This window comes from Myiozetetes cayanensis, unplaced genomic scaffold, assembly GCF_022539395.1.
Source record: "Myiozetetes cayanensis isolate MyiCay16 unplaced genomic scaffold, myiCay2020 scf43, whole genome shotgun sequence".
Taxonomy (NCBI): domain Eukaryota; kingdom Metazoa; phylum Chordata; class Aves; order Passeriformes; family Tyrannidae; genus Myiozetetes; species Myiozetetes cayanensis.
In genome coordinates, this window is record NW_026087665.1 from 88258 (window position 1) to 111298 (window position 23041).

At 42.1% G+C, this 23041-nt stretch overlaps 1 protein-coding gene across 1 annotated transcript in view; it reads left to right on the forward strand.

The window, feature by feature from the left end:
• IARS1 (isoleucyl-tRNA synthetase 1) overlaps positions 1 to 22306 on the forward strand; it is an 88398-nt gene extending 66092 nt beyond the window's left edge. The window contains exons 22-35 of the mRNA XM_050330678.1: positions 491 to 582; positions 919 to 996; positions 1382 to 1503; positions 4501 to 4603; positions 4737 to 4820; positions 9069 to 9243; positions 10012 to 10115; positions 10390 to 10485; positions 11320 to 11496; positions 12275 to 12386; positions 13381 to 13506; positions 16670 to 16813; positions 17759 to 17911; positions 21671 to 22306. Of these exons, the coding sequence (XP_050186635.1) occupies positions 491 to 582; positions 919 to 996; positions 1382 to 1503; positions 4501 to 4603; positions 4737 to 4820; positions 9069 to 9243; positions 10012 to 10115; positions 10390 to 10485; positions 11320 to 11496; positions 12275 to 12386; positions 13381 to 13506; positions 16670 to 16813; positions 17759 to 17911; positions 21671 to 21753 (1649 nt within the window). The 3' untranslated portion in view covers positions 21754 to 22306. The remainder of the gene's footprint in view (positions 1 to 490; positions 583 to 918; positions 997 to 1381; positions 1504 to 4500; positions 4604 to 4736; positions 4821 to 9068; positions 9244 to 10011; positions 10116 to 10389; positions 10486 to 11319; positions 11497 to 12274; positions 12387 to 13380; positions 13507 to 16669; positions 16814 to 17758; positions 17912 to 21670) is intronic.
• The last annotated feature ends 735 nt before the right edge of the window (positions 22307 to 23041 follow it).

The following is a 23041-nucleotide window of genomic DNA, read 5'->3' on the forward strand; positions in this document are numbered from 1 at the left end:
TAATGAATTCAGGGAGAATTGATTGAAGTAGGTGCCTCATTTAAATCTGGTGAGCGAAAAAAGGAAGCGTTGGCAGTAATTAAGGAAATTTTATTTTACGGATCTACAGTAATTTCTGTTAAACTTTGCAGTGACTTGGCTGTGTTTGCAGCATGTGCAGATCTAGGATTTGCCAAATCCTCTGATTAATAGTCTCTTACCCGCTATCCTCTTTACCAGCCAGATAAAAGCATAAGGCTTCCATAATGCCTGTTTGTGTGGGATTAGGGAAGCAATTTGCTGGTGGATGTTTGTCTTGAAGCACGAGAACTGATGAGGTGCAATTTCGAAATAGAGTTGGAACAAAATAGGGTGTCTGGTCCCATTTTTTGAACCGCCGCTCAGGTTTCGTGTTGAGCACCAGAGCTGCAAATGATAAACGTGGTTTTTGTGAGTGAGGGGCTTGATGCAGAGGGCAAACATTAACTCCAGGCAATGTTTTTCCCTCCAGCTTACAGGCTGTACACGGTGGTCCCTCGGTTGGTGAAGTTTGTTGATGTTCTGACCAACTGGTACGTCAGAATGAACCGCAGGAGACTAAAGGTAGGGCTGTGCTACTCCAGCCTGGCACTGGTGTTTGGTGTCACACCAAACCATTTTGGGATTTTAAATGCTATCAGTTCATCCCTGGTAGTGGGAATGAGAAGTTAAATTGTTTGGTTTGGGTTTTTTTTTTTCCTCCTCTGCTTTCTGAGGAAAACCAGTCCAACAAAATGCCCAGTGATTCTGCTGCACTTGCTGCATGGAACTGAGCAAAATGTACACAATTTAGAAAATCAGTGTATTGCATTAACACGGGACATGTTTGAAGTTTATTGAAGTGAATTTACTGATCCTAAAATTGCAATTGCTTTTCTTTTTGGTGAATTCTTCATTTAGGGTGAGAATGGGACTGAAGACTGCCTTATGGCCTTGGAAACCTTGTTCAGTGTTCTGTTCTCCATGTGCAGACTTATGGTAAGGGAGTTACAACCCACTATCAATAACACTGTAATGTAATTAATGTAAAAACACCTTTGTGTAGCTCCCCTTTTGTTTTCCACCTCCACCTTTTATGGGGCTTCTCTGCCCCATGGTATTAAAAAGAAGGCAAATATCACAGGATCAAGAGACATTATGATTTCTTATGTGATGCCCAAAAGTAACATGTAACTAACAGGAAGGAGGTAAATGAGCAGTACTAATTCCATCATTTATTTCAGCCTGCATTTTGAATAACGTCACAGCTGCAGGCACTGTAAGCACCTGTTTTTGCTGAACTGTCCCTATGCAATTCATAGTATTATTGATTCATAATGTACAAGCAATAAAGAAAAGATGATGATTGAATTTAACATTACAGGCACCATATACTCCATTTATCACTGAGCTGATGTACCAAAACCTGAAAACACTTATTGATCCGGCCTCGGTTCAGGAAAAGAACACTGAAAGCATCCACTACCTCATGCTCCCCCAAGTCAGGTAAGAGGCAGTTGTTATGTGGCAAAATGGGGTTTGGGTCATTTTTTAAGGGTTTTTTTTTAAATTTTTTTTATTTTTTCTCATGGAACAGTGCTCCTTCAGTTGTGTTTAAAACTGCATAACAAGAAAACAAACTACTTTAATAATGTGAATATTCCTTTACCCCTGAAAAAAAATCTTAGGATTCTAGTCAACGTGCTCTTTTTCATAAGCAAAAAATGCTTAAATTTGGATTAAGCTCTTTGTTGTAGGAGAACATTTCACTGTTAGTGAACTTCAGACTCCACTGACAATTTTAGCTGGGAATTTTCTTTTCCCTCTAAATGTAGGCAGTAGACTTGTGTTAGGTTAAGGGTTATAAATAAGAAAGAAAAAAATTAAGAGGAATGGATGTTCTCCACCCGTATTTTCTTATGGTGGGCAAGGAATATGGTTTTGACTCCTCAAACTGTGCACTAACTAGAAGCTGTAGCACCTACAGAAGGTCCCTAAAGGATCAGGAAACCTCCTTGCAGGCCCTACATTGGCAAGATCACGTGCATCCCCCATCTCTAGGCCTTTCCTGGTGAGTGCTGTAGTTCCAGATCCCACGAGGATTGGAGTTGTTGTTTGTGTGGACCACATGTGGAGACAGCAGAGCGAGTTCTTTTGGCTCCAGGTCAGGAATTTATCCCATTGTCCAGGGGATTGCCTGTAAGAGGATAACTCATCTGCAGGAGGTAGATGATTGTTGTAAATGCCAGTGTGTCCCAAAGGTTTGGGTCGCTGATGGCTTGTACTGGATGTGTGCTCTGGGTTATCCTTAGTATTAACTCAGCCCGGGTAAAACTTGGCAACTGAAGTACTTTTGGTTTAGTTTTGGTGTTTCGAGGGTTTTTTTTCATCCAGCTGAGGGGCACACTAGCATTGCAGGGGATTAAGTTAGTCCCTGCATTTAGTTCCTACATCTCAGTGTTTGGTCACTGAATTTAAGAGAAGGAACTCGCCTTCAGTGTTGCAGCTCGGTTTGCAAACCCTCAAGGACAGGGGATCTGACCTTGGTGCTTTACGTGCCAGTTTAAAAATTTAAACCTTCCATAATGGTGTTTCTTTTATGGATGCTGTATCCTTTGAGAAGGGTGGATGGTCTTCCTGAGAGCTTTAATAGTGAGAGTTATTGCAACAGGGAGTTGGAGATTGACATAATGACAGTGCTGATTTTCTGTTCCCCGGGAAAGTGCTGTGGAGAATACGTAATCAAGGAATGCAGCCCTCCTCAGTGAGCTGGGCAGGAATGGGTTGGAGCTCCTGGAGAATGGAGTCATGGAAGGGGGGGTGAGCTATTCACAGAGGCTCAGTTCAGGCATGGCCTTAACATGAACATTTAAAAGTGGGTTAATCACTTTTTACTCCAGTTAGTGCTGACTGACTTGCTGCTGTATCATGCCAGGCTGAGATGTTTGAGTGGCTCTCACAGCTTTCCTCTGTGTTGCATTTTGTTTGTATTTTTGTCTGTTTGTGTAATTTATTGGCTCCCCTGTGTATCAGTTCTTCCCTTGTCAGATAAAAAGATGCGTTTTCAAAACCAGGTTAATGTTGGAGTTTGAGTTTCACCTTGAGTTGTGAAGCAGATAATTGCATTTAATCTGGATGTTTTTCTGATGACAGCATAAGGACAATATTGTCAGTTAATAATAAGGAATATTTTTGGATGCAGTTACAGAAAATACTGCTATAACAATATGATGGATAAGTGCAGATAGAGCTGAGGGACTTGGCCGCTTTCACAGCTGAACTTGACTCAACACCTGTGTTACAAACCCCACTGGGGTAGTACTGGGTGGCTTGGTGTCTGCACAGATGGGTTGCATTAAATTTGGTGGATGTGCATTCAATCCGTGAAAAATATAGTCATTTTGTGGCTCTGCAATGTTGTTAAGTAATGGCAAATAGTATTGAAATACTGCCACACAATCCTATATGAATCCTTCTGGGAGCAAAATCTTCTCTCTTGACTCTTACACATTCCAGATTTTTGGAGGACTGTCCTGTAGGTCTGGCTTTTGGAAGAACAAAAGCTTCAAAACAGGTTGTGGCATCCTAAAGCCCTAATGCAGAACATGGGGATATTCCAGTTGGAAGCTTTGCTTTACCAGCTCTGTTTTTCTGGCCAGTCCTTATGGGATTTTTCACCCCAGTACTTTTGCTAAATATTACAGCAAGTATCTCTGTTCATTTTATTCACATCTGTCTTTTAAACTGTTACCTCTGGTCCTGATGTGATACTTGTGCAATCCTAGAGTAGCAGCTGATGTAATGCATCTACTTGAGAAAGCAAGAGAGCCACACTTACAGAACTCTTGGCTGCTTGTACACTGGAAACAAGATGTGAACATTAGCTCACTCAAAAAAAAAAAAGACCAAAAATTCAATCCAAATCCTCTCCCCACCTCACCCCCCATCCAAAGAAACCCAAAGGGCAAAAAAAGTCCCCCACCCAACCCTACCTTGCCTTCAAGTGGAAGGGTATTAAAATGATGGAGCCAGGAAAAATGACAAGGCTGTCGAAAACCTCAGACTCAAATGTGTGTAACTCCTGGAAAAGGTGAAAAATAGAGATCCAGTGAATTGTTGCATTATGGGTAATTCATTGTCTTGATAAGTACCCTATTTATAATATCTTTTTGCATCTTCTTATGATATTATTAACGTAAATTGTGCTTTTTATTGGATGTTAATAGAATAGGTAGTATGACTCAATCCATCTCCACCTTGTGAGAGGTGCTAACAGAAGATTTAAAAATAGCTCTGCTATTTGTTTTCAGCAGGTTATTTCCTCCTCAGCTTCTCCACAACAAAGAGGGAGGAAAAACCCGTTTGTTCATTTTTCAAATTGCCCCAACCAAGGTGTAACTGAATCCGTTGTAGGAGATTTCAGAGAAGGGGATAAAATGTTTTCAATCTTCTCAAGCAGATGCAATGAAAATGAAGCAATATAACGTTTCCTTTCCAATCTAGGGAGGATCTCATCGACAAAAAAATTGAAAGTGCCGTTTCTTGTTTGCAGTCTGTGATTGAGCTTGGGCGAGTAATCAGAGACAGAAAAACCATCCCAGTCAAGGTTAGAACTCTTAAGGTCTCTTATCATACCTTGGGAATGTGTAACGGCTTTGTAACTTTGGGATAAGCCTGGGAAAATTCAATAGTTAAGTTTCTGGTTTGGTTTTGTTTTATTTTTTTTTCCTTCTCCCCAGTATCCTTTGAAAGAAGTGGTTGTTATCCATCAGGATCCAGAGGCTCTGGAAAACATCAGATCTTTAGAGAAGTATGTACTTGAGGTAAGAACATGATGCTTAACTAGATTGTGAGTTACCTTAACAACCAGACCCCAACCTTCCCTGTTGGTGATATTAATAACTCACCAAGTAACATGAATTTAAAAGACAACTGTCATGAACAAGGTTTTTGTCAGTGGATACTGTGTGCAGAAATGCAGGGAAGTGGGTGAGGGGACCTGAACTCAGTTAGTGCTGAGAAATACTTAGTGACTCAAACTGACCACAACAGACCAAGAGGCTTTAGAAATGTTCTTTTGCTTGGTCACTGAAAAGAAAAAAACATTTCCTGAGTGAAAAGACAGTACTCAACTACGTGTTGTCAAAGAGTTGCATTACAGAATTTGTGATCTCCTTCACTTAGAGGGCATCAAAACCACTTTGGCAGTAGGTGGAAGGGGTTGGTGGGAAGGGGAAGGAAGAATAGGAGACCAGTGAGGATTTTTGCAGGGTGTTATTGGGGAACAGTAATGTCAAATAAATAAGATGTGGGTCTACACAATTTCTTACACTCATCTGTTCCTTTATGTCACTGCAGTCCTCTGGAGTGTGTGTCCCTCAGAGAAGTGCAGCCTGCCCTGCTACCAAATCTTGGGTTGGATAAAAGCCCCATCATCCAAAGGCAAAGTAACCCTGGCTGGGTTTTGGAGCTTCACTTCCTGAAAGGGCCTGCACTTCCTTCTTTTAGTCTTGTGCAGGGCCAGGAGTTGGACTTTCGTGATCCTTGCAGGTCCCTTCCAAGTCTGGATATTCTGTGATTTCTCTTAAACTTGTAACTGTGTATTACTCCAGCAGTACCCTCTTTCCCCAGGCCTGATACACATCCATGGAGGGCCCTTAGAAATCCTGCTGGGGGAATTGGTGCTGACTGTGGGAGTCAGGGCTCAGTGCACAGAACCTCTAGGTCAGCGTGTGGGCTTCTTGCTTTTAGTTACTGTGGGACTTAAATTCTTAAAAATGGTGCACTAGAGGAATTGTAATTAAAGAAACCTTGATTAATTTGCAAGTGGGATTGTAAGGCTTTTCTGTCATGTTAGCTTATTGATTATTGCTCTTAGGCTTGGCAGTTATGATATTTTGCTTTAAAATTACTGCTATTGTTATTATTATTTCAATACCTGGATCTTTTCAATAGCAGATTTTGTGGAATTTAGGTTAGTGTCTCTCCCATTTTTTTCTTGATTTGAAAACTGGATTTGTGGTTTCTGGAGAATCCATTTTTAAGTGAGGGAAGGTTTGCTTCCTGAAATTACTTCCGAAAAGGTAGCTGACAAAATTTGTTGTCAGCTTCTGCAACTAGTAAAAGGTAACAGAGGCACCTGACAATTTGTAGATGATTATACATAATTGGATTGTACATAAGTGTGTTTTGATTTATTTTGATTTGCTCCTGCAGACATTGTTAAGGTGTGTCTTACAGACAGATGATTTACAGGAAGCTCAGGTGGCTTTATGGAAGCACAAACACCAAGTACTGTCTGTTGTCCTGTCTTTATTATGTATCTTAAAATTCAACAAGCTGATGCTGAAGCTTAGTGTGTGTTTTGTTGTACTGCCTGGCAATCAATCCAGTTGTTTACTGGGATGGTGCAGAGCTAAAGAGGTCAGTGATTACAGGCAGGCTGGGGTAGCTTTGCTTGAGCTGGGTTTGCAGCTTTGTTCATCGACCTCCTACGTATTCAGAGCTTTAGAACCTTCAGTGATTGCCAGAAGTGTGTTTCTAGTAAATTTACAGATGCCAGAGGTAATCGGTAAGAAAAATTACAGCATTTAATTTCATGCAGTTGCTGACAAAAGAATTGGAGAAATGCACTTGTCAATTCTTCAGAAATTTTATTCATTACTTTTGCAGAGGGAGCTGCAGTCTTTGATCTACAGTCCTGCTCTCTCATCTTCAGAACAGAGCAAGTCATTTAAATAAATGGATTTTAATATTAGAACTGTCCAGATTGTAGAGTTGTCATGCAAAAATAGCCAAGCTCACAAAATGAAATACATCCAGCAGGCTTTTAGCAACTGGACACAGTTGCTTTTTATTCATTAGTATTTGAGGCCTGGGTCAGGACTTCTCTTCCCAGCTGCTTCCAGGGAAAGGCTTTATCTGAGTAAATTTGACTCTCTGCACAGTCAGAATCTTGTTTTAATCCAGCCTTTGTATCCCTTTCAACCTCCACCCCTTTGTAGGGCTGTTATAAAACAGAAAATGAGCTTCTCCAGCAAACCCAAGGTGTGTCAGTGTTTCATGTGTCACTGGTGATGTGGTGTGACTGAGCCTGGGACTGGGCTGAATGAACTGACACAGGAGCTGTGGCAGTGTGGGCATCCTTCAGCCTTTCATTTCTTACAGAATTACATAAACAGTGTTTATTTTCCTTCTTAGGCTGCTTGCTTAGAGAGCCCAGCCCAGAGAATGCCAGCACTGGCCTTTCTGTGTCTCTGTTCTGGGGACTGGGCACAGCTAGGCACGTGGCACCAAGGAAAGGTCCCTGTGTGTTCAGGCATTCCACGTACAGGTCATCCCACTGGTGATGGGAAGGGCTGCTTGCCTTGGTTTGTCTGCATGAGGCTTGAAAGGTGTGTTTAAGGATCAAAATTTTGAGTAATTAGGAAGGTAAAATTAAAAACTGTTACAAGTCAAAGCACTGAGGCTGATGCAAACAGACCTAAGATAGAGACTCGACTGGTTTTGGAAGTCATTCTGGGTTTTTTAAATGGATAATGTGTACAGAAGGATGGTTTCCTAATCTAATTAGTATAGAAGACTTGTCCTGATGGAGTTGGCTTCTCTGTGATTTATCTAATCAGACCCAAAGTCATCTCTCAGTTTGTGCTATTTTTCAGATTATTATTTCTTTTCCCCCATGAGTTTGTCATTTGCCACTCGTGGGCTCATTTCCAACAGCACCCCATTGAAGCTGAATTTCTGAAGTGCTTAATTTTCATTAGATTTCCTAAAAGATGTATTAAATAAAATTAGATTCAGTTGTGTTCTTGGCTCCTCATGTCAGTAGGACTTCCTAGGGAATTAGGCTGCAGCTCAGAGGTTGTATTTAAGCAGCATTTCTCAGTCTAAGTGTTTGGCTACTTGCTAGTCCTGTCATGCTGATGCTCCCATTTACTTGTGCTTCCTAAATGCCTTGGAGTAGTTTGCTTGCCAAGTGCACCTGGGGATTCTGTAGCACTGTTGATGGGAGCTCCAAAAACCTTCCAGTGGACATTAAACACCAAGTGCTTCAAGCACTGGGCAGCCTGACAGACCAAACCTGCTGAATTAGAGTGAGATGTGCTGCAGATCCGTGCAGGGTGGTGCCTGGAGAAGAGTTGGTGTCGGCAGTTTAAACTTTCCAAGGTCTGTGCGTGGTCTGTTTTACCTTCTCACATTTTACAACTTCAGCCATGTCCCACTTCAGCTTTCCTCTCTCCAGAAGGTTCTAGCCCTGGTCTTTCCTCTTGTGGCACCAACACCATCCTCTCCAGTCAGTTGTTCTGTAAAGCTTCCCACAGCACCACCTTGTTCCCTTCAGACACGGGGACAAAAACTGCTCGTGTAACTTAGAAAAATGAGCATTCATAAGTTTCTGTAGTGGCAAAACACCATCTTTGGTCTGGGACCCCTCCTGAGTTTCGTGTGAGTTTTATCACCTGTTTTGGCTGCTCCAGCACACTGTTCTGTACCACGGGGTGCACACGGCAGCTTTTCTGAGCCAGGGTGGGTTTCTGTGCAGTGAGGACCTGGAATGAACAGGTGAGGAAGGAGACAAAATGAGGCAGTTTTGTACAACTTAAACCTGGTTGAAATTGCTGGTTCTAGTTTCCTGGCTCAGTGCACATTGAAAGGACTGTTTCAGCAGAATTTTCCTTCCTGAGTTGTGCCAGGCCATTCCCAGAGTCACTGCACACCCAGGTTATGAGTTTAGCTCTTCAGGCTGTTGTGAGGGTGAAATGAAACGGGCTGTTCCACAGGGGCCTGATTTGAGTTGAGAGCTGGCTTGTGTCTGTTAATAACACAGAAATGGTACCCAGAGGCTGAGGGTGAGGGCAGGGTGGGCTGCTGAAGGGTAGGTCCCATGCTGGTTGGGTTTATTTGCTTTTCCAGTGTTGGCCGGTGACTTAGACCAGAGAGGCAGCCACATACAGAGTTTACAACTTGAGGCTGACACCTTCCCTGGGACTGTGGCCCCTGGTCCGTGCCCTTTCTTTCCATGGCTGTTGTTGAGCTGCAGTTTCTTTCCGCCTGGTGTCTTCATGCAGGAGCTGAACGTGCGCCGGGTGACGCTGTCCACGGACAAGGAGAAGTACGGGGTGCGGCTGAGGGCAGAGCCGGACCACATGGTGCTGGGCAAGCGCCTCAAGGGGGCATTCAAACCTCTCGTGGCTGCCATCAAAGAGCTGAAGAGTGAGCAGCTGGAAAAGTTCCAGGAGACAGGTGTGTAGTGGTGCAAACCCCTGGATGATGGCAGTGCATCCTGCTGTGGGCTTAGGGGAGAGTAAGGCCTAATTCCCTCTTACCATCCCTAGGAAAGTTCTTCCCCCAGAGGGTGGTTGGCACTGAACAGGCTCCCCAGGGCAGTGGGCACAGCCCCAAGGCTGCCAGAGCTCCAGGAGCATTTGGACAACGCTCTCAGGCCTGTGGTGGGATTGTTGGGGTGTCCTGGGCAGGACCAGGAGTTGAACTCCATCCTTGTGCGTCCCTTCCAACTCAAAATATTCTACAGTTTTAAGTGCTACTGTAAGGCCAGGATGAAACAGGGAATAAGCTTTCTGTGAGACTGAATCAGATTGGAACTGGGTATTTGTGCAATAGTTTTTATTCTAAAAGCATTCCTTCAGTTCCTGAGTTACAAGTGGGTGTGAATTTTGCAGCTATATCTGTTTAGTGAACTGCTTAAATGGAAATTGTGATGTGGTGGAGTACACAGGGTATTTTTGAGTTTTATTCCATTCAGATGGTTCCCCACCAACAGTTGCTGAAGCGCCTGTGAGTGAGCTCTGCTGCCTGGAGAAGTGCCTGTGTGAGAAGTGGGAATGTGGGCAGTTCATTGCTGCTCACTGGTGCTGAACTGCTGTTTGACTGTACTGCAGATGCACTGCAGTGCACGTGCTTCAAGTCTGATACTTGTTTAAAGCCTTTTGAGTTTAGAATTGTGGTTTTTTCACTCTGGTAAGAGATGCTCTTCCTCTGCCAATTGTGCAGGCACCATTGTTGTAGAAGGACACGAACTGCATGGGGAAGATCTCCGGCTCATGTATCAGATCGCAGAAGGATCCTCCCAGTTTGAGGCACACTCCGATGCTCAGGTGTTTTGTTGGTCATTTTTTTCTTCTTTTCTTTTTTTTTTTTAATAAGGGAAGAGTTCCTCTAAAAGTAATAGGAAAACAGTGAAGTGAAGCTGGGGTGGGAATGTTAGTTCAGGTTATTTCGGCAGCCCATCTCTTCAATTCTGGAGCTGTTGAACACTCTCTTCACTGTCGTATTTTGTAAGTGAGGAGCTCTAGAAAAGCATCCTGAACTCCTGAGTAGAGCTTGTTTCAAGTTTGTCATGTTTGTTCACCCTTCTGTGCATGTCCTCAGGTGTTAGTTCTGCTGGATGTTACCCCAGACCAGTCCATGGTGGACGAGGGAGTTGCCCGGGAAGTGATTAATCGCATCCAGAAGCTCCGCAAAAAGGTGGGGAAGGAATGGTTTGGGCCAAGGCATTTTAATTTCCTCTGCAGCAATCTTTGGGCAGTATGGAACAGAAACTGACCTTTTTAATTAATCATGAAGTCATGTATCATTTACTCCTCATGTATAACGTTCTGATTAGAGCTCTTCCAAGAGAATCTGAAGGATGTGGAAAAAAAATTTTCTTGGGACGTGTTTTTTGGAAAAGATATCTGTGCAGTTAAGGCTGCATAAATCATAGATTCATGGAATAATCTGAGTTGGAAGGGACCTTTCTTCAGCATAAGACTGAAAAAGTACAAATCTGTACCAAAATAGGTACTTTTTCTATATTATATTAATTAAGAATATATATAAGTATGTAGATTTCCATATATACATACACCTATGTAGATTTTATATATATACACAACCTAACTATGTAGATTTATATGTATAAACATTTTGATATATAAACACACACACATATGTATATAAAATAAAACTTATGTGAATTTATTTCTGTACAAAATAAAGCTGGGAAGGAATGTGGCCATGAAAACCTGTATGGTGTTGGATGATTTAAATTTAGCTCTGTAGTGGCATGAGGCCATAATTTATTTTCCCTTAAATGAATCTCAAAATACTTAATCTTGCATACACTCCCACATTTCAAGGCTCTTGCCTTTGTGACAGAAGGATTGTTTTATTCTAAATCTTTTGTGGAAACTTTTGACAAATCCCTGCTAAATACTTTAAAGGTTGGTTGTTGTTTTTTTTTTTTTTTTAACTTAACAAGTATCCTTCTTTAAATCTGTGATTTTGCTGTCAGTAATAGTGTATTTGTGTGTCCTGCAGCGGAATCTGGTTCCTACAGATGAGATCTCAGTGTACTGGAGGTCCCAGCCAGAGGGGGAATACCTGGACACCGTTATCAAGGAACACGCCGAGTTCATTTTCGCCACAATAAAGGCTGAACTGAAGCCTTACCCAGTGCCTACCTCAAAGGAAATTCTCATCCAGGAAACAACCCAAGTAAGAAGAAAAAGCTCTGACTGCATAGCTCATCTTACCTGCTTTTAAACCAGCAAACTGCTCCAGTGACAGAAAAATGTCACTATTTATTTAGGGGATATAGCGGATATTGTGTCATGTTTACAAATGTCTATATCAGTGTTTTGGTTTAAAAAGGAAAATGTTTAGTTTCTCTATGTGTAGTGTTTTTGAAAATGAAACTGCTCTGGTACCAAAATAAATAAATAAGTAGTTGTTTGTGTAAGCTTAATACACCGTTATTGGTACTTGGATTAGTGCATTGTTCAGACAGGCAGAATATTGTTGCTCTGATTTCTTTAGGTTAATGTGCTTTTGTATTGGAGCTTCCTTCAAGGCTAAATTTGTCTTAAGACCAACTTCAGTTATTAATATTTAAGGCTGCTTTTCTCCCTGCCCCTTGTTGCTGAAGGTGTTCCTTGGTGACAGTGCAGTTTCACAGACAGTTCAAATGTGCTGTTGAAAAGGAACAGCAATTTCCTTTGTTTTCTTTGATTGCTTCTTCTGACACACTTGACAGCACTTTTGCCCTGGTTTTATTCCAACTTACTCCATCCAAAAGACATCCCTAGCAGGATCATGGGTGAAGGATTTTTCAGTGTAAATGTCATGCTGGACCAGAAAGACGAGAATATATCCAACTGAAAATTTGATTTACAGAATGGCTGGAGGGGGCATTTTGTTTACTTAAGGAAAATATTTTGTTGTGTTGGTTTAATAAAACAATACCCAAATCATGATAATATTTCTCCTCCTTCAGCTGAAGGGATCAGAGCTAGAAATCACCCTTGTCCGAGGGAGGGTGTGTCCGTCTGTCGGTCCAGCCTGTGCCTACGTCAACCTCAAGATTTGTGTCAATGGGACAGAGCAAGGTAGGAATGCACCCAGCCTGATTTGTCAGGGGTGGTGGGAAAGACAGTTTGCAAAAAGATGGTTTGGGATGTTGTGGTGTGGTGAATGCTGGAGCCATGAATTTGTTTGAAAGATGGTGCAACCCCCCTTCCACTAGGAGCTCTAAATAATTCTTGGAGGTAGGTTTATTCAAAGTAAAACCACACATTGTCCATGGTGCCTTCTGGGGGAGATGCTCGGGTGTGCACAGGAGTCATTTAAGTTCCACAGAGGGGTCTGTATGTGAGTGTCTGTCTGGGGCTGTGCACACTCTGTGTGTGTGCTCAGAGCATGGACCTTGAGAATCTCCAATTCTTGATGTTGTACTGTCAGTGCAGGTGATGCTTTGATGTGGAGGATCACTTAGATATGAAGTACAGAGCTGGAAAGAATACTAGAGAATAATATGTGTATTATATTAATCATAGATTATGTTGTTATCATATGATTATAAAATGAAACTAGGTGATAGAATGACTTGGATAATGAGAACAGTGAAATTGGTGAAATGATTACAAGGTTGAATTATATATTATATAATGCACTTAGGGAATTTTTTTCCTATGTGTGTAGACAGTTTATGTATCAAGTAAGTGTTTAACATGGTCACAGAGCTGCTCCCTGGGTGATAATGAATCCAGTTGTAAAAGTTTGGTGACCATCTCAGGGGGCACAGAGTCCAGTTTTTAATCAGTATAATACAGGGTTATACTTTAGGGACATGCAAATTTGACTGATTTATTAATAAAAACAAATAAAACTTCCATGCTCCAAATCTGAAGTACATTTCAGTCCATTCCCTGTTTGCTTTCCTCTTTCCCTTTCTTACTAAAATAACTTCAGGAAGATTCAGCGTTGCCAGTTTGGAAACTCTCTGAAAGTGAGGTTTAGTGATGAGAAAGCATCACTATGAAATCATTGGAACTTGGATGTTGCTCACAAACTGCATTTTAATTTCTTAATTTTGGTTTTTAGATGGTGTGTTGCTGCTGGAAAATCCAAAAGGAGATAACACCTTGAGCTTCACTGGACTCGTAGATGCTGTCTCCTGCATTTTTGGTCTTAAAAATTCAAAACTGACAGTTTTTAATGGAAACACAGGTAAATGGAGTATGACAAGGGAAATTGGAAGTCTTTCTAGCAGCATCCAGGAGTTGTTTACTGTGGCATTATTTACTGGGTAATTTATATCTATCTCTATAAAATTGACAGGAAAATGGGTAAGGAAGTATTCCATTTTATAGCACTTAGCTTATGAGACTGTGTTTATAGTCACATCAGAATGTTTCCAAAAGGTGCTGCTAAATGGTGCTCATCTCCTCTGTGATCTTCCTTCCATTGCAGTTCTCATCAGGGCAAAATGTTGATTTATTTCAGGGTTTCCATCAGGCCCAGGCTGTGCCATGAACTGATGGCGAGCTGCCATCAGCTTTTCCATGCTTTCCTTTTCTCAATGCCTCAGTGGGCAGGGTGAGAACTTCACTGCTGCCTGTAGGAAAAAAAAATGCTGCTTTTTCACCCTGGAAAAACTTGAGGATTCTCTGCATTTCTTCTTTTTAGAAAAACCCATGAAATAATAAAAATACTGCAAAAATGGCCTGCAGAGGTGGCTATGGACTGGTTTGTTCACTGCTATCACAGATACTAAGAGATGACCTGCAAAAGGCCAAGAAAAGTTGGGAAACTCTCATCCCATTAAGATGACGAGCAGTTGAACTCCTTATCTGGTCACTAATAGCACAAAAAGGATGCAGCATAAATCCATTGATATGGAATTCCTGAAGAAATTGGTAAAGAAAATGGAAACCTTCCCTCTTCCTGAGAGGTTCTTTTCTATTGCAGTAACAAAAGCTTTACTTCTTTCCTTTCCATGTCACTTTTCCTCTGTAGGAATCATTTGGGGACTTCCCATCTTGGTGTGCTGATTTTTAACTTTCGCTCTTTGCAAGTGGTCTGGGCAGAGCAGATTGTTTGTGGTATTTTTCCCCTGCCCACTTAGTAACAATATGGAAATTCCCTTGGAAAGATTAGATTATCAAATTCACTTTTGTTGCAGTTTGTCAAACAAGTATTGATCAGCAGAGGGTACAGCTCCCTGAGGAGTCAGGGTGGAAAGCACGTGCAAGGAAAATACCTCTTAGGTCAGAGAATAGGACTGGAATTCCTGCTGTTTGCTTTGGATACGATCCATTTGATTTATCTGCCCAACCTTGGTGTGGGTGATGTCAGGTGAGGCCTCGTGGTGGTTCCAGGGCCCCCTTAGGTGAGGCAGGGCTTGGGATCAGCTGCTGTGTCTGAGAGGAATTGCAGAGGAAAGTCGTGCACCCCAGACAAATCGTTGCTGAGTTGTTCCCATGTGTGTTAATAAAATTGTGACCCAGTAAAACCGTATTTCTGGCTCCCTATTTCCCTTCCTGTGGTTTTTAGGGCTGGCCACTTTACTTGCAGTAATTTATTATCTTGTTTTCTAATTGTAATGCAGATTTACTTAGGGTTTATGTGATGGCACAGGACCAGGCAGTTCTTGTATTAAGGGAGGCTCAGATATGTCCTGTGCCTGGTTTTTAGTGCAGCATTGAAATAATAGGATAAACATTTCCTTCCCAGCAGTGCATCGAGGTATTTTGAGGAACTGCACAATCCCTGAGCAAAGCTCTGGGATTTGTACTGCCCTTCAGAAACTGAGAATAGAATTTGTCTCTTAACGTTAAAGGAAAAAAAATCACTCAGAAGGAAGAGGTTAGGCTCAAGTCACAGACAACTGTTTTACCATCTGACTTTCTTTTTGCTTGGAATTGCTGGAAACTTTCTCAACTTCTCGTTGGGAATGCTTTTAGACTTGCACTCATCTTTCATGGAAGTAGCCCATATTGAAAAAGTCCTGTTCATTTTTTAAGTGTTTATAGGAAGAAATGATTCTGTAAATCATGTAGGGCTTAAAGGGGAGGGGATCAGGAGGGAGGGACAAAAATCCCCCTACTAACTTCTCAGTCCTAATTTTTTTAAAATCTATTCATAGCATTGTTTTCTGAACAATAGTGCACAAAGATTTATTTTCTTAGTCTTTAATTTTTAAAAGGCCATGAGGCTCCAAGGCACCTTAGCAGAGCATTACCACTTAAATCCCAGCTGCAGGGAGAGCTGATTTTAAAAGTGATTTTAATATTGATGAGCACTTGTAATAGCTGCTTGCTTCAAGCCTGTTGTTATATATGAAGAAATGATTCACATTTTTCCTTTATCTTGCTCTTATTAGAGGGTTCTGAGAACAGGCTCCATTGACAGCACTGTGCATAAAAGCTCTTCTCTGGGAAAATGTCAGCAGTCCTGTAATGCCAAATGCTAATTTGTTAAATAGGCAACCCCCCATTACTGCAGCTCATTCCTCCTTGCTCTGCATGGATCCACATGGATCCCCATGGATCCCAGCAGCTGGGGAATGGTAAACTGGAAGTTAGCAGAGCTGGGTGTTTGTAGCTCTGTCAGCACCCTGCTCTCTCCTACCATGACCCATAAATCGTGCTGCTTTAGGGCTGTGCTGGGGAAAACTTTCCCCTGGCTCCTCTTCCATATGATGAGATCTTGGTAATTCCTCTCCACTTGTTAAGTTAGGTGTTTTCTTGCTGTCCTGGAAGTAAAACCAAAAGCAGCTCCCCCTCCTGTGGGCTGGGGCGTGTGCCTGGCACCTCAGCCGTGCCAGGGTAGTGCTGGGTGGGCACCAGCACTGGGACATCTGCCCTCCTGGAAATTCAGTTGGAGTAGCAGCAGTGAACTTTTGCCTTTTTTTTAAACTTTATAAAGATATATATATATATGAATATAGAGAGTTTAATGTATTCAATATTAATAAATACCGTGCTGTTGCATAGTAGCACATTCCCAGTGCTGCTGCAGCTTGGGGGAGTCAGGGTGCAGGCAAAGATCACAGGTCTTCATTTAATGAGATAGAAACGTGTAAGTGAATAATTTCTTGCTTGTTTGAAGTTATTTTACTGTTTTTGTTGCATAAGTAGGTGTGTGTTATGTGCATAAGGGGTATTATGTAGGAGCTGATTTTTACAGCAAACTCTGTGTGAAAACAAAATATCTCAGCACAAATCCTGCTTTTCAAACCAGAGAAAAGCCCTTTCTTGAGGAGGGAGTTGTGAAGAGGGAGACACTCCTGCAGTGGAGTGAGGAGTGAGAAAGCCTCATGCTCAGCCCCTGGAGTGGGCTCTGGGCTCAGTCCCCAGCATGGCCTGACCAGTCTCGCTTTCTGTTCCAGAACTGGTGAACAAGACGGACCTGCTGGGCCTGAGCGGGAGGACTCTGCACGTGACAGCAGGGTCAGCCCCTGCACAGATCAGCTCCCCTGCTGCCCTGCTCTGCCAGTATATCAACTTACAGCTCATCAATGCAGCACCACAAGGTGTGTGGGATACCGATCTCAGTCACAGCTGAGCTTTCTGGGATGGAAGCTTTGGCCGTCGTCACTTGCTGGTGAAGAGAAGGACATGGGTTTTCATTGACTTGCTTAATTTTTTTCTAGTATTTGCTTTCTGATAAACACAATATTTATATTCAGCTTTTCTCCCTTTTTTCCCAAGAGAAAAAGGAGAGCCAGTTTGAGATAAGGGTCAGCAGTTAAACATGAGCCCTTGGGCATTGTTTTTCTGCTTCTGACCATCAGCTCCCCTGTGCAGCTTGTTTGAAAAGGCCAAGTCTAAAATGGACCAAAACTGAAGAGCCAACTCTTTGTCAAGACATTGGAGACAACCTGTGAAATGCTTCTTAGTGCTATTTAAAAGCCAAGTGAATTTTATTATTCACCTGATCTGGAGTATAGATATGTGTGTGTGTAATTCTGTTTCCTGGCTGCAAATCTTGCAGCCTTTACTCTGAAACCTTGTGTTGGAGCAACTCTGTTGTGAGTAACTTGCTTAAACTCTGCCCTGGTATGAGTCCTTTCTGCACTGTCCATGTGGAATCTTAGCTGGGGCCAAAAATGTGGTTTTTACAAGGGATTTGATCATCATGAGGTGCTTTGTGAGCTTCTGCTCTTGGTGGTTGTTGTGGTTTCTGTGTCCTGTTGAAATATTTTATGTTTCCCAGGCTCTGTGTTATCCTGTGGACCCAGGTAAAGGATTCTGCAAAGTTTTCTTCTCTTGGTCAAGCTTTGGTCAATAATCACTTTACCCTTCTGATTCCATAATCCATGAACTTACTTAGTGAATATCTGTAGGCTGGTATTGCCCTCGGTACTGTGAAGAAATAGAGATGAAATGGAAGAGGAAATCCTAAATTTTAATTTACCAAGATAAGTGAAATAATCTCATTGCTCACCAATAGTGACTCAGCTGTTTGTCTTGTCCAGAATGTCAGAAAGGAACAGTGGGAACTCTCCTAATGGAAAACCCTGTTGGTCAGAATGGATTAACATACAAAGGCCTTCTCCATGAAACAGCAAAAGTTTTTGGGCTCAGAAGCAGGAGGCTAAAACTGTTCCTGGATGAAGCACTAACTCATGGTAAGCACAAGCCTTTGGTTTGCTTTTCCAAGGAGACTTGAAAGTTTTTCTTGAGAAGCAGGTCGTGTAACCCGAGATCCAGTTGAATTACTGAATGCACACTGTTTACACATTGGTTTCTAATTTTGTCCAGTAATCCAATATTTATTAAATAAAATCCTTTAAGCACACATAGACAGTTGGAAATTCGAAGCTCCTGTGCATTGCCTTTATCAAGGGGCCAAGACAAGTTCTGTCAAAGCTTCTTCCTTGTACAGTAAAGCTCAGTCAGAGTGGGACTGGCAGTGCCAGGCTGCAGTGACTAAGCAGAGTGAACCTCCTCCTGGAAGAGATTGAGGCTGAAGTATGAATATTTTAAAAACCTGTTCAAATTGTTCTTGTAACACTCATATTGTTGCCTTGTCTTCCTCTTGGAGAATTGGAGTGGGTGGAAAAGAGTATTGGATCTGTGTTGGAGTAGGTGAGTTGGTCACGCTCTGTAGGGTACAGCTGTTGCTGTTTATTTCAAATAGTTGGGAAGCAGGAAGCTTTAGCACATAGTCACGGATCTGAAATGCTAAAGAACCTTCCAAAAGCACAGACAGATGGTGAGGCTGAGAAACAAAATCCAGGATTCATGAGAAAGGTGTGACTAAAGCTGTAGTCACCTGTGGCTAAAAAGTTGTACCTGAGAGATTTGGGACTTAACATTAGACAGGAAGAATGGATTGGAAACCACGTGGTGAAAAAAACAACTCAAACCAGGTATTTCTATATTCAGGAAAATTCAGTGTTTAGAAACAGCACAAGGTGCAAGAACCAAGTAAATTAACCACATTTCATTTGCATAAGCACAGTCAGGGAGCACAGCCTTGCTGACTGGGTATGCAGGGATTCAGCCAGTCAGGAGCAGTTGATGTTACACTCAGTGCCTTTTGGATTCCTGTCACTGTTACAGCACTATATGATTTAGTTCAGATACTGAAATAGCTATTGTAGAAAATTTTAGAGCTTTGAAAGAGGGCAGTAACTGTCAGGACAGGAAAATGCATGGCCTTTAAGGCTCACTTGGAATAAGGATTTTAAAAATGCCTTTACCTGAGAAATGGATTGAATTGCTATTACATTTGTAGTATGGGTTCTTCAGAACTATTTCCACTTTAATTAAACTGTATAAAGAGACAATTCACAGTGATCTGAAAGAACAGATTTGATAACTCTTCCAAGGCCAAAGCATTTGGTCTTTTTTAGGTTGAGGAGAACTTGGTTCCAGAGGTTTATTTGTGCCTGTGCCAGGTAGCTGCACTTCTGCTCAGATTTAATTCTCACCATGCAGCTCCCTTAATAACTTCTTAAAATCGTTTAAAACACTGAAATTGTTGTACTTCATCTTCACATCTCTTTATGTGATAAATAAGTGCTTTATAAAACACTTTGATACCTCTAGAAAACATTGGGTCAGTTAATGTTTCTCTGTGTTGTTGCAGCTTCGTAGTCCCCTATTCATCTTCAATCCATCTTGCCTTCAAAATAGAAAAGTTCAGTCTCTTGAGGAGGTTTCTTATGATTTATACTAAAAATAAAAAAGTATTTGCTGTTAACCGTTTGAAATGTTTGATGAAAATAACCCATGAATTGGAAAGTTGATGCCTGTTTTATAAAAAGCAAACCAGTCACTTGGTGGAAAACGAGTTATTGGTTTTGAAAAGGTTATTTTTATAAACCTTTTGGGTCCAGGCAGTCGGGCATCTGCTGTCCACTGCACAAAAGCTCGCCAGCTTTTCAGAAACAAACGTGTTTTTCACTCCCCCGTTGTAATATTGGAAAAACATTCCATAAATAAATGTCAGAGTGGTGAATGTTGCTTATTCACAAGTTCCAGGTACCTGATTCAGAGCCATTTTGGGCATAATGGTGACACTTCCATGTGCTCCCTGCAAAACCTTTCCCTGGAGGAATTGGCATGGGAAGGAGGATGTCTTTACACTTAGTTGATAAATCAAGTTTCCAGTTTCTAAAAGCGATTACTGAGTTAAATACTGTGGAGCTTCATGTAGTTCCTCATTTTTCAGGGTCTTAAAAAGAAATACTTAATAAGGGACTTGGAGATCAAGTTCATAGTTTGTTTGGCTGCTTCTGCAGACCAGACTAACATTTTTACATCCTGATGGAAAATGGTCCTGGGGAGAGAAGGCAGGTTAGTGAGGGAATAAAGCCCTAATTGCTGAATTGGATTACAGCTCCACTCCTTTAGCTCTGGGGATGGATATTCAGAGGATTCCTTAAAAACAGTACCATTGTGATCCATAAGGACTTCACAGTTCTTTAATTTATAAATGGCCTTAAACATCAATGCAGACTATCTGCTCAGTCTAAAAATGTCATATTTTGCACAGCAAGATGGGGACTTAATTGTTAAAAGGCCCATGGCTGGAGTTGCATGGAAGCAGAACTCCTCGCTGCCATTTCTAGAGTCACTTTTCACTTGGACATCACGTTACTGAAAACCAAACTGCCCTGACCTGGTGCCCATGGATGCACCCCAGAGGTTCCTCTCCCACATGGGCTGTGTGAAGATGAACCCTCAGGGCTGGGACCCAGAGCAGGGCACTGCAAAAGGGTTTGCACTGAAAGGTCCCAGCCAGTCTGGAGGTTGTTCATCTGTCCTCTGTGCCAGTGCCCAAAGTGAACGTTGTCCTCTGTTTGCTGGGGTTGGCTGGGGGGTTCCAGGCTGCAGGGTCACCCCATAACCCCAGCACTCCTTACCTGGGGTTTCAGTGTGTTTTTACCTTCCAAGTTCCTTATCACTCGGAAGTTTCTCAGTGAAGAGGCCTCTGGTGTGGTTGTTACTCAGGTGACTTTTGTTCCAAGGCTGTACCTCCCAGTGTTCCACACACTCTGCTCTCAGTGTGGGGGGTTGGTAGAGCTGATGGGTGCTGGAAGCACTGAACCAGCAAGCACCCGACTCCTTGGGAAAAACGGAAAGTGTAATAGTGAAAGAGATTTCCAGCTCCTACAAACTTTGCAGGTGACTTTGGCTGGCCACAAGTGCGATTACTCTGTGTTTGTGTTCCAGGGGTAATTACAGACCCTGAATCAGCCTGTTAGAAATATGCTCTGTCCTTCAGAGGTTTGCTGGGGAGACTTGATCCTATTACAGTTCCAAACTATGGGCACGTAGCTGTGCAAAGACTTAGGGAATTGATCCGGTGTGGTATGAAATTCCTCAGACATTCTCGACCAGATTCCAGTGTTGGTTTTCCAGCAGGAACTGCTGCAGTCCTTGTTTGACATACAAACTGCAGTCAGTGTTTGCATGTTCCTGTTCTTGTTCTGCTGCACACAGGAGTTTTGTTCCATCAGAGCTGGGCTGCTGGAGGAGCTGGTTCCCTGTGTGGCTGCTCTTCCACACTGTTTACAAGGGACTCTGGCCTTTCAGTGCATTGTGATTACTGTTTAACTTTGCTTTAATATCATGGCATTTTAATTTTCTGGCTGGGTGTGAAGCTGACAGCTGACAGTGACTTTCAAAAAGTTCTACTTTGTGACATGAAACAGTCTCTTCAGCCCTTGCAGGGACAATCCTGACTTGTGGTGAGCCTTCCTTTCATGCCCTGGGCTTTTAACAGGAGGGAATTTTGAGCTGAGCAGTTCTTGTCCCAGTCCCCCTGTGATGGAATCAGCAGAACTGTCTGAATGAAGCAAAAAAAAGAAGTGTTGATAGTTTTCCCTGAAGGCAAGAGCACTAACTGTGGTGTTTCTCTTGTTTCCTTGGTTCAGAGATCACGAAGGACGTGTCCATGAAGAACCTGAACACGAAGACCCTTTATGTTCATGTCATCCCCACCACAGCTGAATGTTGAGAGCTCCAGGTTTATGAAGAAGACCATGTAGACTTTTTTTCCACAAAAAAAAAACAAACCACAAAGTCCAAGGAAATTAATATGCTTTTAGATGAACATCCGAGTTGTGTATGGTACTTTGAACATCTCTAGTGGCACACAGGATGTTTTCTACCAGTGCATGTCTAATATGCTGCTCTTTGGTTTCAAATACAATGTATTTTCATTATGTTACCTTATGATGCTGTAAAAGCTGTTCAGAAAGTGTCAGAACTCCTTAACCTTAGATATCTATGCAGAAATTTGCCTGAGAGAAGTGGGCCTAGTACCTCAGTGATGCTGTTCTCTGCCTGTCCCTGGAGCAGAGGGCATCTTTTCTAAACCATGGGTTACCTACAAGGCTCTCTGATACAAATACACCATCCTACAATAGCTTTGTAACTTATTTAAGGGTTGCCTGGATTTGTCCATTCATACTAGCTGGATTTTCATGAATTGTTTGGTTGTTGATTTAAAATACTCCCTAAATTCAACACTTGGAACAATAAATTTGCTTCATCTCCAGACTCTCGTTTCCCCATGTTCAGAGTCCTTTGCTTCCTTAGGATTTCTGAGGAAGGCAACCCTTAGGATCAGGAGCACCCAGAGACACCTGAGACCTGAAAATGTCTGTGCTGAACACCAGGGGCTGCTCAGATGGTGGTACTGGCAGGTACTGATGTGGTAACATTGTGAGAGGAGCAGAGTCTTGCTGAGCACGTTTTTCCATGACTCTGTTTTTCATCTTTACACTGTGAATACCAAAGCTTGTTTGTGATAACCTTGTGTTAGTGGGAATAACTATAAATAGATGTTCTGTGTGGCTACTGTGCAGTGGTGGACCATACCGAAATTGTAAGTACTCCTTGGAAGTAAATCTTGTCCCTGGCATTCAACTTATATAAAATTATTTATATCAGTATTAAAAATGGCAGTCCCTGGACCTCCTGAATCACTGGCCTGTTCAGTTTAAGGAATACTGGACATTGCCCTCTGCCTTTTCCTGGAAGTCATCTGGCTTATCCTTTTTTTTTTTTTTTTTGGCATAGTGACATGGGAATCAAATTTATGGTGTCTTGTGGGGTTTCTTGGTCACATTTAAAAACGTCCAGGTTTCATCTGGGAAACGAAGGTTGCTGTTCTGAAGCTGAGTGACTTTGCCTTATTATGGATGGAGAATAAATGAAGATGGCAAATGATTGCAATCTAACTCATTCTTAATGAGCCAAGCTAAGGGCACAGCATCACTTGCATTTTTCAAGACATATTT